A 24,802-nucleotide genomic window follows, 5' to 3' on the forward strand; every position below is an offset into this window, starting at 1 on the left:
ATTTTATAATATATCTAAAAATCCTATAATTTGTGTATATTTCGCAGCGTATCTCCCAAAATGTTAAATTCTTCTTAATGTTACTTTTTGGGAAAATATTCTCTGGAATGTAATACACAGCTCTTCAGAACATTATATTGTTGCAAAATGCCTCTATCGCCTTGTTTATAGCAAATTTTTCAACAACAATTTGGGAAAATTTCAATAATTCATTGAAATCCCCAACTTGAGAATAAACAGCCTGTGTGAACATTGTTTGAAATAAGTTTTGTAAAAGGTATGTTATGAAATACCCCTTAAACAACTTGAAATAACCATTTTAGAGTTTTAGAATGTTCTGAAGAATTGATGGTCACATTATTTGGAAAATTTTTAGAATGATTACTTGTTTCAACTCCCAACAGTTTAGTTGTTACTGACCAGAATTTCAGAAATGATGTAAACTTTTCTATATTTTAACGAGTTTGATGCGCTAGATGCAGCTTTTCCTAGTTAATCTGTTTGACACGTAAGTTCTACTACTTTAGGGCTACAATATTGCTGAAGACTGCAAAACAAAATTCTTATTAGTTTCGATGATAAAGGTCCGATCACTGGAAAAAAGGCTCATTTTAGGTCGGTTTAGATGGGGCCATAAAATTTAACCCCGATCTAAGAACACAAAACCCAATTAAGGTTTTTGTAGTCTCAATATGTACTTTCAGAAAATGCCCATTAGAAGTTGTTTGCATTTCCAGTGTTGCACAGTGTAATCATACAACATTTAAGTACTCGTTTCGAAACAACACAATACCGAAGCCATAATTAGGCCCCTAAATTATAAAAAAAAAATCGAAATCTTTATTCCCTTATAACATCGCACAATATCCCTGAAGGGACAAGGGAGACTTCTCTCATATCAATGAATGCACGTCGATTCATATTGGCTCAATGATATGGTACCTACTTTTATCGCCGAGTTCGAACGGCGTGTCTTGCCACATTACTTGTAGATAAGTTTTTCATGGCTGAAATACTCAGGAAATGTAAGTATTACACTGCGAGGATTTACATGAGCGGAAAATTGTGATTTTCCGGTCAGGTATTGAACCGCAGACCTTCTGAATGCAAACAGTTACGAAAATATAAGAAGTCAAGCTCCTTCGTAGCCTACGAAATTATTCCGTTACTAGGTTAAATATACCATAAAATCTAGCAGATTATACAATGTTTACGTTCACAAAATTAAGGTTAATTTTAAATCCAATCCTAAGTCCTTTTATTATTTTGTCAACATGTCACGGATTAAAGAGGAATTGCTGAATTAAATGCGACTACAAAACTGTTCAATCCCACTGCAGCGGGTTCTTACGTACCGGATTGACCCGAAACCAAAAGTGTTTCGGCCAGCGGCTGCCATCCCAGCATTATATGCTGCTACAACAACAACAACAACAAAACTGTTCGAACAATTAATTACGGATGTAATCTCAGCTATTCTAATAAAATCGAATCCGTACAAAACAATTGCTTATTTTTGCAATTCGTTTGTCTTCATTGGAAACTACACCATTTTCACATGTAATTTGAAGAATTTCAGTTGTAATTCGATTATTTCATTTCAAATTATTTAATTTTTAACCCACTTAGCGCCGAGGATTTTTTTGCGAGAAAATTTAAAATTTTTTATGAATATTATATTTTTGAGACTCTTTAAGCATTTTTTAAAAAATAATTCTTTTCTCTAAAACGTATAGTTTTCCTGCAATCGGGCCTTCCTTTCAAAGTGTCAAAAACTTTGGAGGGTAATATTGGTGTATCCTTACATGTCAATCCCTTGGTTTTTGATTGAGAAAATACTCTTACTATATTCCTAACAAATCGCTGACTTTATATGATTCTTACATTTATGATCAAATTTTTATCGCATATTTAAATTTTTCATCAAAAGTCGAAAATTACAAAAAAGTCGATTTTTTTGAATAGCTTGGGTTTTAGGCCAATTGCGTGGAAATGCGTAGATCAAATGAAGCGTTATAAGTGTGAAATGACAGATAACAGACAATACTATAACAAAATGCAAAAAACCCCACAAAAATATTCGAAAAAACCAGAGTTTTACGTCAATTTTTGCAACCATTTTTTGTGGCGTTTAAACGACCAGTGGCTTTATCTGGGTTAATTTGAATCTTTTCATTTATAATTTGAATTTTCCGTTTGTAATTTGAATTTTTTCATTTGAAATTCGAATTATAACAATTGAAAATAAAAACAAGCATACTCATGTTTATTGCTTACATTTAAATGCGTAGGTACTATTGCGAAAAAATCGAATTAGGTATGAAGTAATTTGAATTACAAATAAAATAATTCGAATTACAAACGTAATAATTCGAATTTTAAATGGAATAATTTGAATTGCAAATTGAATTCTTGAATTACAATTACAAATGAGATGTTACAAAATGTTTCGAATTACATTAGAAAAAAGTGTAGTAGAAATTCTATATACACAACCGCTCACTTCAATATAACCCCCCAACAATTTTTTTTCAATCTCCATTTTTTTCAATTTATACAAGATATGAAGCGTTTAATTTTTTTATATATTTTTAATGCGTTTTGAGTAAACTTAGTCATTCATTTGTATTCAAATCCGATTCAAGGTGAAAGAAATTGACGCCTAAGCCCTCCATAATTCTTAAGGACTCTCCTCATCAAGTAAACAATTGCACAACTATATACCTTTTCTTTTCACGTTCATTGAATGAAAGTTCACCTCCCATATTGTTTCTGTAGTGATATAGGTGTTTTTATTGTGTTGGAACGAATTACTAATTATAAGCGGCTAGAGGGTCAATTTATTCGACCTAAGTTCGCACGACAAATTACAAAGAAGTTCTAAAACAAACATTTCCAGTAGTGAGAAGCATTCTCGGATGTCCGGAGTGAAAATTTATCACGATTTTTTTAACTTTAATTCACTGCAAGTCATCAAAAATTTAAATTTTTCAGAAGAAAAGCGGATATCCTGAAACGGCCGCCATATTCTTCAGTGGTAAATATTCTCTAAAATGCATGGGAATGGTTTATGCGTAATGTGTACGACTCTAGTAGACTGTACGCTTCCAACAATTAACTTGTTCAAGGAATAAGGCAAACCTTGCTAGGCATTACACATAATAGAATGAATCCTTGCCAAATCAGGATATACGGGTGTATCCTTAATCAGGAGGGATATACTTATCTTGAATATTACTGAAAGTAATTCGTTTTCAATATAGAGTATATATGCATCGATGTTCTAATACAATATTTCTGTATACCCAAGTTTTAAAGGGGGTTCTATTCAAATGAGCAAATTTTTTACTTTATTTTATTTTCGATGTGTAATTCTTATAAAAATTGGATTTGAATACAAATGAATGACTAAGTTTACTCAAAACGCATTAAAAAACAAGTAAGAACAGACTATAGTCGGACGGGGCCGACCATGTGATACCCTATACCACTATCCCTGTGCACTAGCTTTCCGGGCTAGCTGTTATAAGATGTGCATTAGAAATTTTACCAATTTTCACACAAAAGTTTTGATCAATTTAACCCGCTAAATATTATCCGATCATACCGTTGACTTGCACGCTACTTCTTCATCTCAAACCAAAACTACGTTTAAAATTTCGCGCCGATCGGACTATTATTGCGACCTACAGAGCGGCTACAAAATCGAGCAAAAATTTTGTTTTTGGTCCATTTCATCCCTTTAACATTTCACGATCATCGCCAAAAACTAATCAGTTCTATTCTGGTCCAAACCCGACCTCCATACTAAATTTCGTGACAATCGGTCCATAATTGCGGCCTCTAGCTTGATTACAATTTTTAATGGACGGACAGACGGACGGACGGACGGACACACATCGCTAAATCGCTTTATCTCGTCGAGATATGAAGTTTGGTATAACACATGAGGGGTCTACGACGAATATTTCGCGGCGTTACATGAATTTTTGGGAAAACAAACTTATTATACCCTTTTCCACATTGTGGTATAGGGTATAAATATAAAAAATAAACGCTTCATATCTTGTATAAATCGTAAAAGTAAAATGTGTGTTGAATGAAATTCTCTATACTGAAGACGACTTTGGTATGAGTTTATAAAATCTAACATATGCTTTGTTCCAGAACATGCAAGAAGCTACGATTTTTTACTATGATCACAGTTTTTCCTTTATGTTATCGGAAAAAATAGTAGATTCTTGCAGTTCTGGAACAGACCAATAATTTTATTTCTAAATGACTAGTATCAGTATGCTTCAATTGCTGACTTCATAAATGCAACGTGATGCGTTATAGACATCGTCGTGACTTCATAAATGCAACAAGACACCTTACGTTGCGCAGTAATTTCCAAATTTGTGCAATGTTTCCACTTGTGCTGCACTACAATTGACATTTCTTTAGTGTTGTTATGCCACATGACATTTGCAAAGAAAACAAAAAAAAAAGACATAAAAACTATTAGAAATGACGGTTGTGTGGTATGTGCCTAATATAATATATTTATTGTCAATAACAAAAAGAATTTAACAAAAAGTAAACAAGGTAAAGCATGTTTACTTTGTCTTCACATTAGATTGTCAACACTTGCAATGTAAATGTTGCATTTATGCAATGTAAATGTGGGTGCCACTGCACATAGGTTTCAATCAGGAAATTTTTGGCCAAAATCCTATTTTTGAAGTTTCGAATTTTTTTTTTTTGCACAGAATAATAAAAAACACATCAAGTCATCTGAAAATAATTAGTTTTTGTAAATAACGTTAGTATTCGTTGATTGCCGCAGTACCAAAGTTGACACTTTTTATATAAAAATAAAACAGACTTTGTGCTGTAAAATATACAATTTTTGTTGTATTGCGTTGCTGCATAAATATACAGAATTGCGACCAAAGTTATTATGAATCGGGAAGCTGTTAATGAGTTCTTTCATAATATTTACAAAAAGAACGATGAAATTTGTAAAATTAGCGTAATAAAATCAATGTTTTTATATATATTAAAAATTATTTTTACAAATATTTTTTAAATATACTTAAACTTTTAAAAAAATGTCCAAATATGTCCACCTCAAAATCGAATTTGAAAGATAGCAGGGGGTCTGCACTAATAAATTCAGAAGTCAAATCGTGCTCAAATTTGCCACAGTTAAAATAAAGCGGATTTTTCTATTTTAAGATGGGAGAATTTTTTGTAAATACCTGTTGTGACTGTACGTAGTATCCAATTGAAATAGAACAGTAATACACACATCTATCAACCGATTTTCCTTAAAATTCATATTTAAGGGTTTCAGAGTGTCGAAAACAAGTATGTATAATTTTTGGAAAATAGGTCCATTTTTTGTCAAAGCCCCCTCATAAAAGTACCGTCCGATTTTAGGTATTTTGTGGATTTTAGCGACACTTTATGACCGATTCGGCTGAAATTTGGTATTTTGACCTCTTGGAAGATATGAATCCTTCATACCAAAAATTATTAACATAGGTCAATGTTTTGGTTTAGACCCCACACAACGGGACCACCCTGTTCAACAAATTTTGGCAGTTTTTGGTCATTTTGGTCGATAAAACGTAAGAATTGCTGTTTGTACACATTTATTATAAATAATAATTAATTTCAATACAAAATGGACGTTGAAATAGTTTTGGCCAGAAAATTTGGATTTGGGCCATTGTGCACTGTGGTGCAATAGTATGCACACTCGCCTTGCACGCTGAAGGTCGTGGGTTTGATTCCCCGGCCAAGCAACATCAACAACTTTTTTCAACGGTGACAAAATACCCCTCAGTAATATAGGTGACATTTCCTGGGGCCTAATTATGTGATACGATTCGATCGAGAATTTGCTCGTGAATAAGTTTTCGACACGACAAGAAAGACTCGATCGAAATCGCTAAAATGTTATCGATTTCTTCGATAGTAACCAGTAATCGAATTATGAAGGTAGATGCCAAAAAATGTGTTTATTTTTAAACAAAAACTAAAAGAGTTATGAATGAAAAATGTAAATATTTGTGGAATTTGTTGCATGAAGTTGTGCTAAGAAAACTATTTATGTTTACAAAATCTTTTTGACATTGTTGTAACACATTGCTATTACATCTACCTTGATAATTCTCCCTCAAAATAAATGAGGGTTTTTTTGCATTAGCCTCTCTGAGTCTTTCGTTTGGTAAACAACGACGGATGAGATGTATAAAATGTATTCTATTGTATTGTTACGAATGTAACTGATAGGTTTAAGTTAATCCAGTTTAATTTCGGTTAATTTAAAAATTTGAATTGTAACGTAAAGTTTTTTTTATTACGCAGTTACTTTATTTAAGCAACAACAACTACCATGTAGAATTATCTTCATCATTCTAGTTCTTACTTTGCCTTTTATTAATGTGCTTTTGTTTGTTCTCCATAATCATGTAATTATCGTTTAGTTTCCATTTCTTATTTCTGGCATAATGATGTTCTGGATAATTCTAGACCAAGGAGATTTTGGGAATAAATACAGGTTGGAACGGCAACATTGAGTTAGTTGTGTTTTAAGCGTTGAACTGAACAGATCGGTTAAAGAAGAGCTGCGTGCTAACTAGATACAAGCTGTGTGCTTAGTAATTAAAGTCGGTTCCGAATAAGTGTAATAAAGTAAATAAAGCATTGTAGAAACGTAATCTAAAACGAACCCTGTTTTATTTGGTACAAATCGTACTGGGGAATAAAACAACGTCTACACGGAGATTAGTTAAATCTAACAGTATGTTGTTCACGTATAAAATGAAGGCTATTAATATTAGCTATTTTCTTTTTTAACGACTGTATTTTATATTTATTTTAATTCAAATTTTATTATTATTTCTCAAACGATTGCAAAGGACTTTTCCCAATTTCTCTTGTTATTTTATGTAAAAAATTCGGACAATATAATTGTTCCACAGACATCCAGACGGGGATGTCAGTGAGTGCACCCCGATTCACATTAGCATAATGACATTTATTTACTGATTTTATTTTTCTTCTATAAACCTACAACAAACAACAATTATTACATTTTAAACAAAAAGACAATAAGAAGTCTTTAATTTTGTTTGTTTACGATAGGTAATTTAGCTACGAGCAATTACTCGCAAATTTGTGTTCAAAACTCGGTTCGAAACAACTCGATATCGAATGACATAATTAGGCCCCTGAGAATTTCAGGCATGTAAAACTTGTCTAGGCCATTTGTCTAAATTCATCCTGCGTCTAATGCCTAAACTAATACATACATATCTGCCTTATTAGATATACAATATGTATGTAACATAACTAAATGAGTGATAAATGATAAATAAGTCAAGCTTTTGTCGTTTTTCAACGTACGCAAATATATGTGTATATATATATGTACATTAACTTACTCGTTAAACTGTTCCGTCAAAACAACACACCTTGAGTTTTCTCTGCAAAATGTGTGAGATATTACTTAATGTTAATCCCATATTGTTTGATTACAATAAGATTATTTTAAATGTGGTGTGTGATTGTATGCTTTTACCCTTTTTTCTGTCCTTCACTTCTATAAAATTATTATTTGCCAAGCAATGTTTTTTTTTCCAATGAATAATCAATTTGCTACAAAATCTTTCCTTTTAAATAAATATATGTATCAATCCAAATGGTTTTAAATATATATGCATATACATCTTGTATAAACAGCTTTATTTTTATGTTAAACTTTGATATTATAATAGTTGAAGTACAATTCCTCTCTCCGTAACCTCTGCAATGCGTATTTTAAGATAACATTTTATTGAATCTACATTTGTTTTCCTATGAAGTTTTACAAATATGAACGTCTGCTTAAACTGCGCATTAACCTATTACATTAAAATAAACGTAATTTCTTTTGCGAATGTATATTAACTATGGGAGTTGGTAAATAACACAAATATAAACAACAACAACAACATATTCGTATGTATAAATAAACAACCAATATTGAATGAACAGGTGAATGTACTATGATAATTATGCTAAAGTAGGGACTTACATTGCTCGTGTATATCCAACAAACTGTTACTGAGAGCACTTCTTTTCAACTGTTGCGCTGAGTCCACAGTATTTGCTGCATGTTCATTTGCCTGCGGTGTTTGATAGGGACAAGGACATACTTCAACATCTGCCACACCACTATCACGGTTCTCCGAGTTGCCAGGGGCACGTGTTCGTGCCGACTTTTGTCGTTCCAATTCAGCTTCTATTCGCAAAGCTTCCATTTCATCCATTTCACAAATTGACTCCTTTAGGTCCTCGGCAAATTTGCAGCGATCATGTTCATTACGTGCATTAAAAGTGACCAGAATCTTACCGTCTACCTTTTGCGACAACTGAATACAGAATGGATAATTGGCCACATCCAAAAGTGTAACTACCATTCCACTGAGTGGAAAACTATTGCGAAACGTATATGTTACAGATGATTTCTTCTTGCTGAAAATCTTCGTTATGACTAGCAAATCATTAAAAAGAAATACTTCACGCTGGTGGACACCTGGCCGTTCTTTTTTGTTAATATCGGGAATTTCATATAAACGGCAATAGCAAACAAGTCGACGATGTGGCAGAGCTAGATTTGGTTTCTTCCCCACAATTGTGGCTTGTACTTTCATCACCTGTGTGACGTGATCGCTGCCTGGTTTAAATTCGTTGGCCTTGACACGATCATATATACCAGCCAACATATCTTTGTCAATATCGTGGCAATCGTCAATGCCACGTAGATTTTTAATAAAGTCCTCGACACGCATTCGCCGCTCAGGTTTCAAGTTGGGAGTGTGAAGATCAGTATTTAACATAATAATTGCAAATGCCAAAACAAATATCTGTCAAAGAAATTCCGCATAAATATACAAAAAGATACATTATTACGTACGAACCTATTGTACTTACAGTATCTGAAGATCTTAGTCGCCCCACGATGTCTTGATTGCATTGACAGAAGCGTTGCGAAAAAACTTCCATCAGACGTTCAATTTTCTGAGCTTCGCCCGGCATGCGGAAATAAGCCTGGAATTTACGCAGCGCCACGTCTACTTGCATTCCCGACAAGTCCAACTCCATGGCAAAACAATTGAGCACTGCCATATTGAATGGGTTCTGCAAATTTCCTAAATATTCACCGATCATCTGACGAGATAATCCCTTACGAGTAATGAGAAAACGAGCAACGCCTTGTGGTGTATTTTCAAGAAAACCACGCCGTATCAAATACGTTATACCCTTCTCAGGCTTCTTGTTGAATAGGTTAAGACCCACACGATACTGACGCTTGCGAATAGTTTCAGAAACCTTGTAATTGGGAGTTTGTGCTGGTGCCACAATCATATGATGGTGCTCCTGCTGTTCGTGTTGTTCATATTGTGCGGCACTTGTATGCGAGGAAACGGCATGGTCTTCTACTCCTACTGCACCGCTGACCAATGCTGCTGCAATTGCAGCTGAGTTTTGTGCATGAGCATAGGCCGGATCAGAATTGTGAACAAACTGTTGAGAGCTATTTAGATTGGTACCACGTTTCCATGTATTAGGCGAATTCGATCGATCGGAACCCATGTCACTAACAGCATTACGTTCTACGGATGTAGCGCTTGAATCACTACCCGAGCTTTGTACTGATGTTAGACTTCCATTTTCAGCAGACTTGCACAAACCATTGGTACGCATCATCGATGGCGGCGGGGGAGTTTGACGCATTATCATCATTTGTTGATGAGCTTGGTGTTGTTGGAGCTGCAATTGACTGTGCTGCTGTGCCGTGATCGATGAAGTTCTTTTAGGGACTTCAGGTGGGACTTTCTTACGTTCCTGCGATGATGACGATGATCCCCGGGGTCGCATATATATTTGAGCGGCTGAGTAGTAGGGTGTATGGGGGGATGTTCCGCTATTATTAACCCACGATACGTTAAGGGAAGAGTCATGATGGGAGCTATTTGCCGAACTGGCGAAGCTTGCATCATGTTGCACAGAATGATAGCTGCCGCAATACGCAGTCATTTGGTTTCCACTAAGATTGTGAACTGCATAATAGTGGGGTTCAGCTGCATGCAACAGATTCACATGTGGATGACTTGAACCACTTCCTCCCGTAGAAGCACAACTTGTAATAGATGTATTTGACATTCCTAGAGAAAAACGATATTGTTGATTAAAAATTACCAACCTAAAGTCTAAATCACTGTCTCTACTTACCCGACTGACTACGGGGAATTGTACCGCCATCTACATGTCGCCTCTCGCGCATTGATAACGATCGTGTTGGCGGCGTTCTCGATCCTGAAGACAATGGTTGGTGAACACTAACACCTCCAGGTGGGCCGGCCATAATGGTAACTCGAGGCTGTTGCTGTTGATTTCCTGTGGAGCTCATATTTGTGCCTTCTACTGTCTGAGATTCCACACTGCCACCATAAGCTGATGAGATAGATGTATTGACCATCGTATCATCTACAGTCCCACTTCCACCACTTACTACCATGGTCCTTCGACTAAGTCGTTTTTCTGCTTTGGCCATTGCTGTGATTGAGGCAAATTTCTTTACCATCATATAGTGACGGAAGGCTCTTTGTATTGTTATGGCAGCGTTTCTAGCTCTTACACCGCCGTATTTTCGTTCCAACAACTCTATTTGCTTTTCCAGCAAATCTTGTGACAGTTCGTACCTGAGGATCACAAATTGATTAGCCCGCTTAGTTTATTTCTCAAAAATATATCTACAGCTAAATTTTGGCTCATCATTTGAAGGCAATAGACACGGTTCTCATTCAAATACAAGCCAATATTGTTTCTTAAAAAAATAACTATGTATTTACATTTGTCTCGTTGTCTTATCGCAGTCGAAGAATTTGCTGTCATACGATAAGATAACAATTGTTTCTTGTTTTGCGTCAATTTTTTGGCAAAAAACAAACGTATTTATGTATGTGGTAGTATGCATACACACATGAACACATTTCCATAAAGGCAGAATATACATATGTACATACGTTTATCAAAACAAGTTAGCTGTGTGAACCCGTTCATGCATAAAACAGTTTTCTAAGGGAACAAAAAAGCTAAAACACCTGTGTTTTGCTACTCGCATCCCTTCTCATTTTTCTCTTTATTGTTTTTCTCCCCTGGTGACACTCAAGATCACAAAATGTTTGAGGCAAACATATGTATGAATTTTTAAAATCCAACAGATACATACATAGATGCTCTTTCGTGGATTGCTGTTTTGTAAAAAACACTGTTTTTTATTAACTTCATATTTGTCCCACGTAAAATACACATCGTCACCTGAAATGCCCAAAGACGTAACCCTCAAGGTAACCCTTTGAGGGTTACGTCTTTGGGCATTTCAGGTGACGATATGTATATAAGAATAAGATTATCCCAAGAAATGTTTAAAAAGTTAAATATTCATTAATTTGGAGATATTAAAATCTTCCAAACTAAACGGACCGACCTTTGAATAAATATTTATAGTACGTTTATATTCAAATTGCATATCGTCACCTGAAATGCCCAAAGACGTAGCTTTCAAAGGGTTACGTCTTTGGGCATTTTAGATGCCGATATACATACGTAAAATAAATCCTCGCAAAGGAGGTTTGCCCGACAAAGAAAGCCTAATGTAACCATGCTATTAATGTTATATTAACTCTGTTTTGAAGAATTATGGCTAACTTCATTAATGCAACATTTTACATTGTCATGTGTTCATAAATGCAGTATATTTTCTGCGGACAACTCTTTTTATAATTGAATATGCGCCCAGTGTTTACATTTAAGTTGCGCTGTGAATGAATGATATTTATTTAGTACTGAATTACAAATTGATATTGACGAAAAATAGCAATAATAAGGTCTGTCTGGTTACTTTTCCAGCAAAAATTGTCCAGCAAGAACTTTCTCGGAGAGTAAGGAGTTTTTATTCTTTTTTGCAAGAAGAATGTAAAGTAAACAGACAGAAGAATGTAAAAAGTAAACAGACACCTTCCCTGCAATACCCAGCAATCGCTGATTTGGCAAAACAGAACAATTTGTCCGCCATTAAAGGAACCAAAGCAAGCAAAAATTTTGTATTTTATTAAAAATAAAAAAGAAAATGACCTCAAAAAATGATTGTTTACATTTTGCAAAGTGGTTATCCAAAAAAAAAGCAATTGACTTGCTTTTCCACATTAAAATTGTTTTCAAATTGCACAAACACAAATCATCGAATAATTAAAAGTAGCTGATTTATTGTTTGAAATTTGTCCAGCAAGAATTTGCAAACTCTCAGCAAAAGAACTGTCAAAATGTCTCTCTCGATTCGCTCTCTTTTGCTGGACTTTTGTGTTAACAGACGACTTCCAGCAACAATTGGTAAAAATTCTTACAAATTTAAGGGTAACCGACAAACCTATAGTCAACAAATTCTATCAGCAATGTAGGACTAGGGAGAAGTGTTCATACATATTATTATTTTTATGTTCAGAATTAATTTTAATTTAAAATTTTATGAATGCAGCAAAATAACTTGTAATTTTCGAAAATTCTGGCTTACTGCCTGTGACCGAAGAGTCTGGCTGACTTCATTGTCAAAAAAAAACGACATGTCATTTAAATGCATTTAAGAAAGCACACATTGCTTTACTTTGTTAACTTTCTGTAAAATACGGTTTTTAATTGAAAATAAATTTATTATATTATGCACATACCAATAAATTTATTATATTATGCACATACCACACATCTACCATTTCTAATAGTTTTTTCTATGTATTTTTCTTGTTTTCTTCGCAAATATCTGTTGTAAAAGTGGCAAAAGTTGTGAACTGCTCTCATATCAATTGTATGCTTACTTCAAGTAAAGGAACTCTTTTCGAGTAAAAAGTGGTAAAACTTGAAGATTCTTGAACGTAAAGGAACAGTGGTAACACTGCACGAATGTAGCAATTACTGCGCAACGTGACGCGTCTTGTTGTATTTATGATGTCGCGACGATGTCTATAAAAGGACATTCTGCATTTACGAAGTCAAGACGATGTCACTTGACGAATCATGTTGCATTTATGAAGTCAGCCTCTGTATGGTCACAAATGTTTACTTTGCCTTAATACTGCTTTCTCATTGTGTAGACAACTAAATATTGCATTTATGAAGTCAACCTATATATTCATCCCTTTACGCAAACTTTACCGTTTGTTTCACTACGTACTGTTTTATCTATGTGATCCGCTTGCATCGCCAGGAGAAAGTTCGCAACATGACCTCGCCAAAGCAACCTATGTAGTTAATACATCATAATCTCCCCCAAGTACAGGTTATGTAGCTATTTTAATCGACTTAAACGTAACAGCATTGAAATCATATTTGCTACTACCGACGCCTTTGCAATTTGGTCTGTCCGGTTAACCAAACATTTGTACAAATTGTTACAGAATGTTAAGTGTTAACAGATCAAAGAACTGTCGAAACTTGAATGAGAACTTATTATAGAAGAAATTTCTTCTTGCAAAATTTTGTAAGTGAACAGACGCACATACATATTAGAATACTACTTTCACTATTGGCTAGTGATCACACATTAATACTTACGCTGACTGTGTCCTAGAACGCTTTAGAACTTCGCTGCCATTACGTATAGATGTTTTCTTATTCACATTTTGTTGGTGCATAGAAGATGGAGATGTACCTGGACCACCACAACCTGTTCCAGTTCCAACGCCACTGCCGGCCATTACAACTGCGCCACCGTGATGATAGTGATGTTGATGATGACCATGGACATGATGAATGTTTTTGTTATGTCCATGATCATGTGTGCTAATATGATGGGCATAATGTAAACCTGTGAATGCCAAAAATAATATTAGTGATTTCTGAAATATGTAAATAACATTTTATTTTTTGTCGTATTACCTCCATGCATATTTATTGGCAACTGTTGCTGTTGTTGCTGCTGATGGCACGATACATACGATTGTGGATGGTGTTGGAAGATCATTGCAGGCTGATTATCACTGTGATAATTCAATGAATTTACTGAATTTGTGGTTGCAGTCGATGGTACATAGTGCTGTTGCAGGTATACATATCCTCCACTTTCCGAGCCGGACGTATTTGAACCCGGAATACCGGCAATGCCATACTGGGCCGAACCACTGCGTTCAATTGGTTTCTGAGGGAAGCTAAAAATATAAAAAGACAGACAATAAACAACATATCGAAGGCATAGTAATTTTTGCTCAAAACCGTCATTAGACATTGGATTCTACCTTTCCCCAATAACAAATCCGGATATACAAATAATCATAATTTTGCTTCTAGTTCAGTTCAATTAATATTGTAATGATCACAGTTTTTTATTTAAATATCTTTAACTAATTTGTTTATTTTTTTATCACAACACAGGCTGCTCCATGTTTCCATTAGATAACGTTAGGTAAACAACGACGATGTTTTAAAACTGTTCCTTCTTCTTCCTATGTAAGAATCAAAGGCACATTGTACAAATGCGCGTGTGTACGGATGTTAACGCATCCACGGACATATACAAACTAAACCGAGCATTGGCTTCTGTGACGCCACCAAATTGCTTTAATGTGGAAGTTGCACACAGGGTATATGCCTACCGTTCAAGCAAACACACACACTTATCCAATACATACGATGAAGAGGACCATCGAGTCACTTAAAAGGATGTTAACAATCAGAGAAAACAGATTTTACACAATGATGTCTCCATATACACAAATCTCAGGCTACAATAGAAAATCTCACACACTAAATAATCAACAAAGTGGATGTGTACATGTAGTATCATTAAGATTTGTTTTTTTGGAATAAAATGATCCCTAAAAATTAAGACAATGATGCACTTGCATGTGGTAGTTTTTTTAATTCATGATATATATCTACTACGCTTTAGAAATATCCATTTTCCTAATCCCAGTGATGGTTGTTTTTGTAGTTATCATCATTTTCAAGTAAATCTAAAATATTTGTATACTAAGATCAAATCACAACAACAATAAATGCAATACTCTAATAATTGCAGCAGGTAACAACCTGCGAATTGTGAATGTAAGGCGGCATGTGGTATAAACTGCCAGGTGTATTGTCGAAGCAGACGCAGGTAAATTCCCTTTCATGAAGACAACAAGTAAAGTAGGATAATCATAACATATTGTTGTTGTACACTACGGGTGTGAATATCCTTTAAAACCAAAACATCTGCTCATAAGAATGTGTATGTATCTTTTCTCTTCGGTTCATATTTTGCACCACATGTATCTATCTATGTATATGTATGCACATGAATTGGTCCAGAAATACATACATCAGTGGTGCTCAGAAATGTTGGTGTGTTAGTAGTTTAAAATACTCTTTCCATTGCTAAACAAAGTTTTTAAAGAGAGAAAAGGAGTGGTTCCTTTTTACGCTATAGCGTAAGGATATGAGCACCAATGATGCATATATTACACATCTGAACAATCGCTGCCATGTAAAAAAAAACACAACAGTTATAAGGGTTGTTCATTCCCAGTTGCATTAACCCTCATCCTGCTTAAATCGGTCAATTAGTCATAACCAGGGTTTCGTAGTCGAAAAAAAAAAAATAACTCGACACCGACTTCGGACAATTTTTTACATTTATCAATACACTCTTTATTTTACTTTTATATGATAGAGGTATGGACAATTAATTTTGGTGGTCCTTTTATTTATATTATAAAATAAACAAAAAACTATGAGAAAACATGTAAGGAAACACTATTTTATACTCAGTTGGGTCAGAGGATATTTACTATCTTTTCATCCCCACGTTAATTACAAAATGAATGTCGAGAACTTTTTTGGTCGTCCAGTCTTCTCATTGGGGTTTATTCTGAACCAAAATTCCCCGTGAGTTTTCTCACTCTCTCCCTTAAGTAAAACGACAGAAAGATAAAACTCACGGGAATTTTCGTTCAGAATACCCCCCATTATTTCTTCAATGAGAAGTCATTCTTGTTTTCTATGAAAGGACCCATTGTACTCCTTTGAAAGACCTTGTGGTCTTCTATCAGATATCCTACAGATGATCAATAAGAAGACTACTTTTCACTGTAAGATACAGCAAAAAATATTTGGAATATAGTCTATTTTACAATATATTAAAGTTTTGAAGTTGAGTATTATATTAAAACTGTATTTTCCAGGATATAGGTAAACAAGTGAGCAAAGGCTATAGTCGGGGTGGGATAGACTATGTGTTAATGCCCCAACTATAAATGAAAAAAAGGGATGTATTACCGACTATCGCGAAAATTTCGCTGTTTGACAACCTAGACCAACCTACTCTGCATCATTATAAAGGTGAGATTTTTCTACTTTCATTGTCAGGCTTTGCTATGAAAGGTCCCCCAACCAAAGCTGTGATATTCGTCATTACAATTCAAATGCCAAAAATGAAAAATTGGTAGGATTAGATACTATTGCGATATCTCCGTTGTTTTACCACCCGTTGTTTGACGCCAACCTACTTTGCATCATTGTAAAGGTGATATCCTCATCTTTCATTGGCAGGCCTGGCTTTTGAAATACTCCTACTAGAAGCGGAGATATTCGCATAAGAATAAAACGTTGAATTTTTCTTCACACACGTTTTTTGCTCATTCCGAACCACGAATACTACCCAACCATTACCAAAATCAATAGGCTTCTTCCTCTTTTAGGGTCGTTATCTTGGTAGTATTTATATTGCAATTTGTTTAAATTATCAGGTCAACAAACCCAAATTTCTTGACACTGTCCGTTAAATAATAAAACATTCAAATAAACCTCCTTTGTAATGGATATGCAACCCCATTCCCTAACTGACAATTTTCCGAACTTTACGATATGTATTATTATTATTTCAGAAAATATAACGTCATCCCAGTACTCCAGTGGACGTAAATCATTCTCTGTAGCAAATCTGAATCGCTTTTCTATATTTTGCTTGGAGAGCAATGGCTTTTTTCTAGCCACTCGTGGTGAATAATTATTATGTAGAACATTTCTGACTTTTTCATGTGACAAACATACTGCAACATCGTTTTCAATTAGAAGAACCACTTTTCTGAGGCTGGTTTAGGGTCTATCGTTGATTGTTTTAATTATTCTTCTTTCAATTCGTGGGGTCAATGTTTTTCGTCTGATAGGTGACGCCTTCAGCTTGAGCCATCTTTCACTCTCGGCGCGGTATATGATGTTGTACACCGTCCTCAGCTTAAGAGGGATGATTTTATCGATTTCTCAGACAGATTTACCATTTTTATAATTGGAATAGACCAATTGTATATCTTCCGAAGCGTGCTTTTCGTCCATTGTCTTTTTCTGAATATTCCGCCTTTGTTTCACTCACGACAATGACGACAAGAGACTAAGCTAGAAACACAATGGATTTTTTCTTGCTTGCGTGGCGTCATTTCTGGTAGAAAAATAAAGAACGGTCGAGACGAAATCGAAATAGCTTGCTTTTTTCATTTATTATTTTACTAGAACAAATCTAAGAAAACAAGCTACGAGCTGATTGAGTTTTTGCCTTATCATAAAAAAACCTTAATTTCAAAAAATCGCGGAAAATTACGCTGTTTTATTGCACTTTTTTTATTTTGCAATTATTTAGTTGACACCAAAAAAACCTAGATACTTATCCTTTTTGCCTGTCGTTTTTGTTATTTCGGACCGATTTCTGCATTTATTGCATTGATGTCATAAAAAGGTAAAATAACAGATATGTAAAAAAATCCAAACATTATTGAAATAATTTCTTGTTGTAATTCCTAATTGAATATCTAAATTCATATAAATTTATCGTTTGGAATAATTTAGTTGACTAATGTATTTAGGTTTTCGATTATTAATGATTTTATGTGGACACTGCAAAGATTTAATTCTGAGATGGACTTTAAAACTTTGTCCATAAAGGGAACCGGTATATTGGGAGACATGTTGCGATCTTATCAAACTCATTGCTTCACAATGGACAAAATTGTTTGCAACCATTAAACCAATTCAGGAACCTGTAGTGCGATTCTCTAACTCATTTTTTGAGTTACAATTGTCGGTAAAATTAAAATGCTTATATTTTCGGTAATTACCCATGTTTTTCGGTAAGTCGTAAAGTTCTACCGATAGCAAGAGTGTTGTCAACTTTTATTTGAACTTTTCATTTATAATTATACGTTTTAATAGGTCTGTCTGGTTACCCTAAAATTTTTAACAACTTGTACCAATTGTTGCTGGAAGTCGTCTGTTGACACAAAAAACCAGCAAAAGAGAGCGATTCGAGAGAGACATTTTGACAGTTCTTTCACTGATCGTTTGCAAATTCTTGCTGGACAAATTTCTTCTAGCAACCACTAGCAATTCTTCTTCTTCCTGAAAACAGTCAATAATCTGTTTTTAGTTTTTTGTTGATTTATGTTTGTGAAAATTAAAAACAATTTTATTGTGGAAATAACATAGTCTAAGGGCCATTATTATATGTGTTCTTTTACTATCAGATGGATTTGAAAACGCAAAATAAACCAATTTGGAGGCATTAAAAATATAATTTTTACATTGGAAGTTAATGCCAAGAAGCTCCTCTATGAATTTCAATCATCACTTTTAACTTTAAGTTCACCGGAACGCTATAAATCTGTTCGGTAAATCCAAAATATAACAAAAGAAAACTTATAATAATGGGGGTAATTGTGTTGTTTTATGGAGAACAAATTTGTAAAGTGGAAAAATACTTTTTTGTTTCATTTTCTTTTTTATTTTTAATAAAATACAACGTTTTTGCTTCCTTTATTGGCGGACAAATTATTCTGTTTTGGCAAGCCAGCTGATCGATTGCTGGTTTTTGCTGGGAAGGTGTCTGTTTACTTTTTACAATTTTCTAGCAAAAGAGAATAAAAACCCCTTACTCTGTGAGAAAGTTCTTGCTGAACAATTCTTGCTGGGAAAGTAACCAGACAGACTTAATGTTACCGATTTTTGTCGGTAACTCAAAAAATGTGCTAGAGAATCGCACTACAGAACAGTTTTAACTAGAAGACATCGTATGTTGAGTGGTGTAAATGAGTGCGTTAACCAAAGGGATGACTTGGAGTTTTTTTTTTTCGATTTTACTGTAATATGACAAATCTTGGCGTCGTATAGAAAATTATTTAATATTTTTCTAAACAACATTTATAAAATTTTAATTTTTAATTTTACAAAACGCACCCTAAATAAAAATATTAATTTTATTTGACTCAAACGTAAACGTAAACCAATGACGACGTGACAAAATGCTGCTGATACAAAATATTTTGGATTTGTGTAATCGACGACGACGACGTTGTTACTTTACTTTAAATGATGTAAAATATCTGTCGTCTTGCTCACAAAGAAAAAATTAGCAATGCCATTAATTCTGGGACGATGTACTTAGTAGTATTATATGTATGATTAAAAATTGCACTCTTGATCCATCCAACCAAGCGGGGGGAAATTAATAACATGCAAATGTATATAAACGTTTTCAAGTTTATGATATTTCAAAGTTATTGGGCGTATTCCCAGCTAATAAGTTTTGCAGAGGGCTCTGATTTCAGTTTTTTCCGAGTTTTAAAATTTATCAATTTCTCTAAATTTTCCTTATCTAAACTATTTCTTACATCCTCTTGGAGAAAGCCGGGTCAATTCGGTATCTTATGAGTAAGTGTGTCGACATCCAAAACTTTAGCATATTTAGCTCCACCCTGATTTGAAGCAACAAAATCAGGATTTTAGCTGTAATAAGTACATAACAATATTTCTAAAGATAGCAGCATGATATATTTTGGTTGTATGCATTACTTGCACATTCAAATAGACCTGAAAAATATATTTATTATATGTTAAATAATTAACTAAGTGCTTTGTTTCTTAAACTTTAGGTACAATTATTGAGAAAATCACTGTTACGGTATACAAAAATGATCAGCGTAAGGTATTGTTAAGTCGTACCTAACCCATATGTGTATTTGGGGTCACGGTGACAGTTCATTGATGTATACTCACATACATAAGCGATTAGGTAGACTAGCACTCAATTACCATATGTGGTTCTTGTAGAGGAACGTGCTGGAGTTGACATTAGGAAGAAGGAAACAAATAAAAAATGCGTTTTCAATGACTGTGACAGCAACTATGTTTTTTAACTACAAACATATCAATAAACAAATGTGTACATACTCTTCATCTGTATGCAGCACATGTTTGTCCGAATGACAAACGGAAGACCTTCAACACACACAAAGTGACACTAGCGGCGAGACAAATACAATAGCGGTATTCACTCATTGTGGTAGATTTACAACTCTTGTTAATGTACTATATGTACCAGGGTTTTTTACAACGAAGTGTGAATGTCTTCTTTGTGAATATCGTAAAAAAATCAAAGCATCTTAACGTCGTCGTAAGTCTATCTTTTAGTTTCAGTTTTATTACACTTTTTTCATAAAAAATTGTTTTTTCTTGGCCTCCATTCTTTTATTCTTTTTATTTTTCCCATTTTTCTACCAAAAAAAAACAAAACTCCGACATAAATAAAACTCACAACAAAGTGACGACACAGCAATCAGCTGTTCTAACCCTTGTAAAAGTACCATGGAATGTTTACAATACTTTTAGGTCGAGTAAATTAACAACCCTGTGGTAAATTAAACTTTCATGTATTTTGTTGTTGTGGTGTTGTAAACACTTGTAGATCTACAATGTTAACAACATGTACAAGATCTACAATGCCACTTTACAACGATGAGTGAATACCGCTAATCTGTTACTGAAGAACTCTTAGCACACATTATGTTCACTTTACAATTTCTTTGAACAGCCGTCGACAGTATATCGGAAATCCAAAACTATATGATTGACCTTTTCATATGACCCATAACTCCGAATTGAATATAATCAAATAAAGATATTATATACGAATGTACATAAACACACAGTTTGCCAAGTAAATTTTTTTGGAGGAAATAGGATAGTGTAGCAAGAGGCGGGCGGTACTTTAAGGATTTTCTTATCTTCAATCTTTTGGTTTTCCAGTCAAAATTTTCCTATTAAATTTGTTATGTAAACAAAATTCTAATTATTTTATTTTAAATTTATACAATTTGCATGTTATATGTACCGTTTGTCAAGTAATTGTTTTCACACTAAGAAAATGAAAATTTTTCATGTATTAATTAGGGAAAATTACAAATAATTGTGATAAAAATGTCGTTTGTCAAGTAATTGTTTTCACACTAAGAAAATGAAAATTTTTCATGTATTAATTAGGGAAAATTACAAATAATTGTGATAAAAATGTCGGTTTTTTTCCAAAAATTGATTGATCGATTTGTATAAGACCAGTATGAATGCAGAAATAAAAAATTAGCTCACATACTTTAACAATAATAACCAAAACTAATAACTAATATTAATGCAAGGTGTCAAATAAATGTTTTCAAATACATAACAAATAAATGTTCCGAAATACCATACGTTTTCGATAAAAACTTAAAAATCATGACATTTTATGAATTGTATTTTTAATAAGTATTAACTACAAAATGTATCAACAATATTAGGTATGGAATATCCCTACTAAAAGTGTTACCATATGGACCAAGGAGATACCAGATCATATTACATGTAAACAATGTCCTATAGATCTCAAATCTGAAAACTAAGACGTTTGTGACTTTTTTAGTTCACCAGGTTGGGCTGCCATCAATTACAACAAATATTACCTTCAGCAGAACTCGATCAGCAGGGTTGCCAGAACGACTAAAAAAGTACCAGACCATATTAACAGTAAACCAGACCACCTAGGCCCATAAGAAAAGCCTAAAATGGTTTATTTAACTCAAAATCAATTCGGAGATAAAAATAGTTAATGAAATAATCGAAAATAGCACATTTTGAGACTAAAGATTTCGACAATTTTCGGAAACTCTTACTACAACCTATTGGAGACATTTCGTTTTCTCTGAAGTAATACTGTGGCATATTTTCTAAGTGAAGGGGAAATAATGATACAGTGTTACCATGGAAGCAAAAAAACTTACAGACGTCTCCGAATTAGTTAAAATCGGATGTCCATTAGAAAATCAGTATAAACTTCTATATCTTGCATAAGCTTTTCTAAGTGATGTTTGTACTCGTATGTCATATTTTGGTTCGTTTAAGGGGATAAGCCCTTATTAAATTTCAGTTAAATAAACCACTTTTAGACTCTGGTTATGGACCTAAGAGGTCTCGATTACTGTTAATATGGTCTGGTACTTTTTAGGCGATCTGGCAACCCTCATAATCGAGTTCTGCTTTAGGTAATATTTATTGTAATTGACGGCAATCCATCCTGGTGAACTAAAAACTCATAAAACATCATAGTTTTCAGATATTCCCGGTTTGAGACCTATAGGACATTGTACATGTAATATGATTAGATACCCCTTTGGTCCATATGGTAACCGTATTAGTAGGAATATTCTATACCTATTATTGTTGATACATGTAAGTAGTTAATCCTTATTAAAAACACAATTCATAAAATGTCATGATTTTTAAGTTTTTACCGAATACAAGGGGTATTTCGGAACCGTCATAACATTCTTAAAACATTTGTTTGACATCTTGCATCAATGTTAATTATTAGTTTTGTTATTACAGTGCCCGAAATAAACATAGGTTCACATGTAAATTTCTAGTTTTTTCATAATTCCGATGACTTTTATAGGATTTTATAATTTTGTATTATGGAGTTGGACACTCCCCATGATATCAATATATCAATTATTTGATTTTGCGACAAAATAAAAATTTGTAAAATTTTAAAAATTTTTCCCTTATTTTTGGTGCGAAATAATGATAGGTTCAGGGCAATTGTTGGGGATTTACAGGTATAAATTTGAGGAACACTTTTTACAAATCGTTGTTTTTTTAGATCGCCGATGTCCAACGAGTAATTTAGTTTAGATGTTGTCCGCGAATTATTTTCAAAATGCAGATTTGTTCAACACTTTAAAGCAGTTTTTAAGAAACAAATTTTTAACGTGGGCGAGGAGGCGAATCTGTTGTTGTCAGAGGCAAGGATCATTTCAGATTGCATGAAAAGAGTATCAATCAAACAACTAAATCCAATTGTTTAAAAAGTTTCATAAATTGGGCGCAAATTTCAACGCCAAAAAAGTCTGGAGGGTTTTCCAACGCCACCTTGACGGCAAGAATCGCTTATTTTTCCCATTTATTGCAGTTAAAATAATTTTGCGTCTCAAAACAACAGTCAACTTGATCTTCAGGTATCGAAAATGCGATGTAAACAAAAGTTAGTAAGCTCGAATCGACCAAGGAAGAATACAAAAATTGCCAAGTAAAACTGCAACCGAGCCTAAAAAAGAAAACCGCCAGATTTCGACTAAAAATTCTGTAACTCTCGTGCAAAATGGCTAGGATGGATTTTTTCTATTACTCAAACAATTCCCCATCCATTTTTCATAAGCATTTTTACCTAAACCTACGTCTGTTCTTCTTCAGGCTCGATTGCTGTTTTCCTTGGCAATTTTTGTATTCTTCCTAGGTCGATTCGAGCTTACTAACGTTTGTTTACATCGCATTTTTGATACCGGAAGATCACGTTGACTGTTGTTTTGAGATGCAAAATTATTTAAACTCCAATAAATGGGAAAAATAAGCGATACTTGCCGTCAAAGTGGTGTTGGAGAACCCTCCAGACTTTTTTGACGTTGAAATTTGCGCCCAATTTATGAAACTTTTTAAACAATTGGATTTAGTTGTTTGATTGTTACTCTTTTAATGCAATTTGAAATGATCCTTGCCTCTGACAACCACAGATTCGCCTCCTCTCCCACGTTAAAAATTTGTTTCTTGAAAACTGATTTAAAGTGTTGAAAAATCTGCATTTTGAAAATAATTCGGAGACAACATCTAAACTAAACTACTCGTTGGACATCGGCGATCTAAAAAAACATCGATTTGTAAAAAGTTTTCCTCAAATTTATACGTGTAAATCCGCAAAATTGCCCTGAACCTATCATTCTTTCGCACCTAAAATAAGGAAAAATTTTTTTAAATTTTTATTTTGTCGCAAAACCAAATAACTGATATATTGACATCATGGGGAATGCCCAACTCCAAAATACAAAATTATAAAATCCTATAAAAGTCATCTGAATTATGAAAAAATTACAAATTTACATGTGAACCTATGTTTATTTCGGGCACTGTATTGTTGAACTACGTCGGTAAATTTTTGGCTAAAACCGACATTTTTATCACAACTGTTTGTCATTTTTCACAAATTAATACAGAAAAAGTATTCGTTTTCTTAGTGTGAAAACAATTACTTGACAAACTTTATGTATTTAATGCCCAATTTCTCTAAGACGATTCGAATTCGAATTCGTTCGGATTACGTCCAAACACCTAATTATTGTAATAAATATTTGTTTGATTGAAAACAAAAATTAAATATTTAAAAAAAAAACAGAAGATTGGTAGTAGTTCGAACGAATTTGAATTCGAGTCGTCTTCCTCTTATGCCACACGGTGAAACTTGCACTAAAACTTTCCCACTTCATAGGGGTTCTTAGGTCGAGTTCCCCACTACAGCAATTTCATAAAATGTCTGTATCATGTAACTTGATCTAAGGACGCAAAAATTTATTCCATCCATAAATAAAAAACATATGGTAACATTGAGAAA

At 33.8% G+C, this 24,802-nt stretch overlaps 1 protein-coding gene across 9 annotated transcripts in view; it reads right to left on the reverse strand.

The window, feature by feature from the left end:
- Positions 1-24,802, reverse strand: part of LOC141402457 (uncharacterized) — a 130,714-nt gene that overhangs the window by 2,580 nt on the left and 103,332 nt on the right. For all 9 annotated transcript variants that reach the window (XM_073983764.1, XM_073983769.1, XM_073983771.1 and 6 more), the window contains 5 exons: positions 13,969-14,237; positions 13,645-13,897; positions 10,270-10,739; positions 8,968-10,202; positions 8,069-8,900 (listed from right to left, as the gene is read on the reverse strand). In XM_073983764.1, the coding sequence (XP_073839865.1) occupies positions 8,069-8,900; positions 8,968-10,202; positions 10,270-10,739; positions 13,645-13,897; positions 13,969-14,237 (3,059 nt within the window). The remainder of the gene's footprint in view (positions 1-8,068; positions 8,901-8,967; positions 10,203-10,269; positions 10,740-13,644; positions 13,898-13,968; positions 14,238-24,802) is intronic.

The sequence above is a fragment of the Musca autumnalis genome, unplaced genomic scaffold (assembly GCF_047663935.1).
Source record: "Musca autumnalis isolate F117 unplaced genomic scaffold, ASM4766393v1 scaffold_4, whole genome shotgun sequence".
NCBI classification, from domain to species: Eukaryota; Metazoa; Arthropoda; class Insecta; order Diptera; family Muscidae; genus Musca; species Musca autumnalis.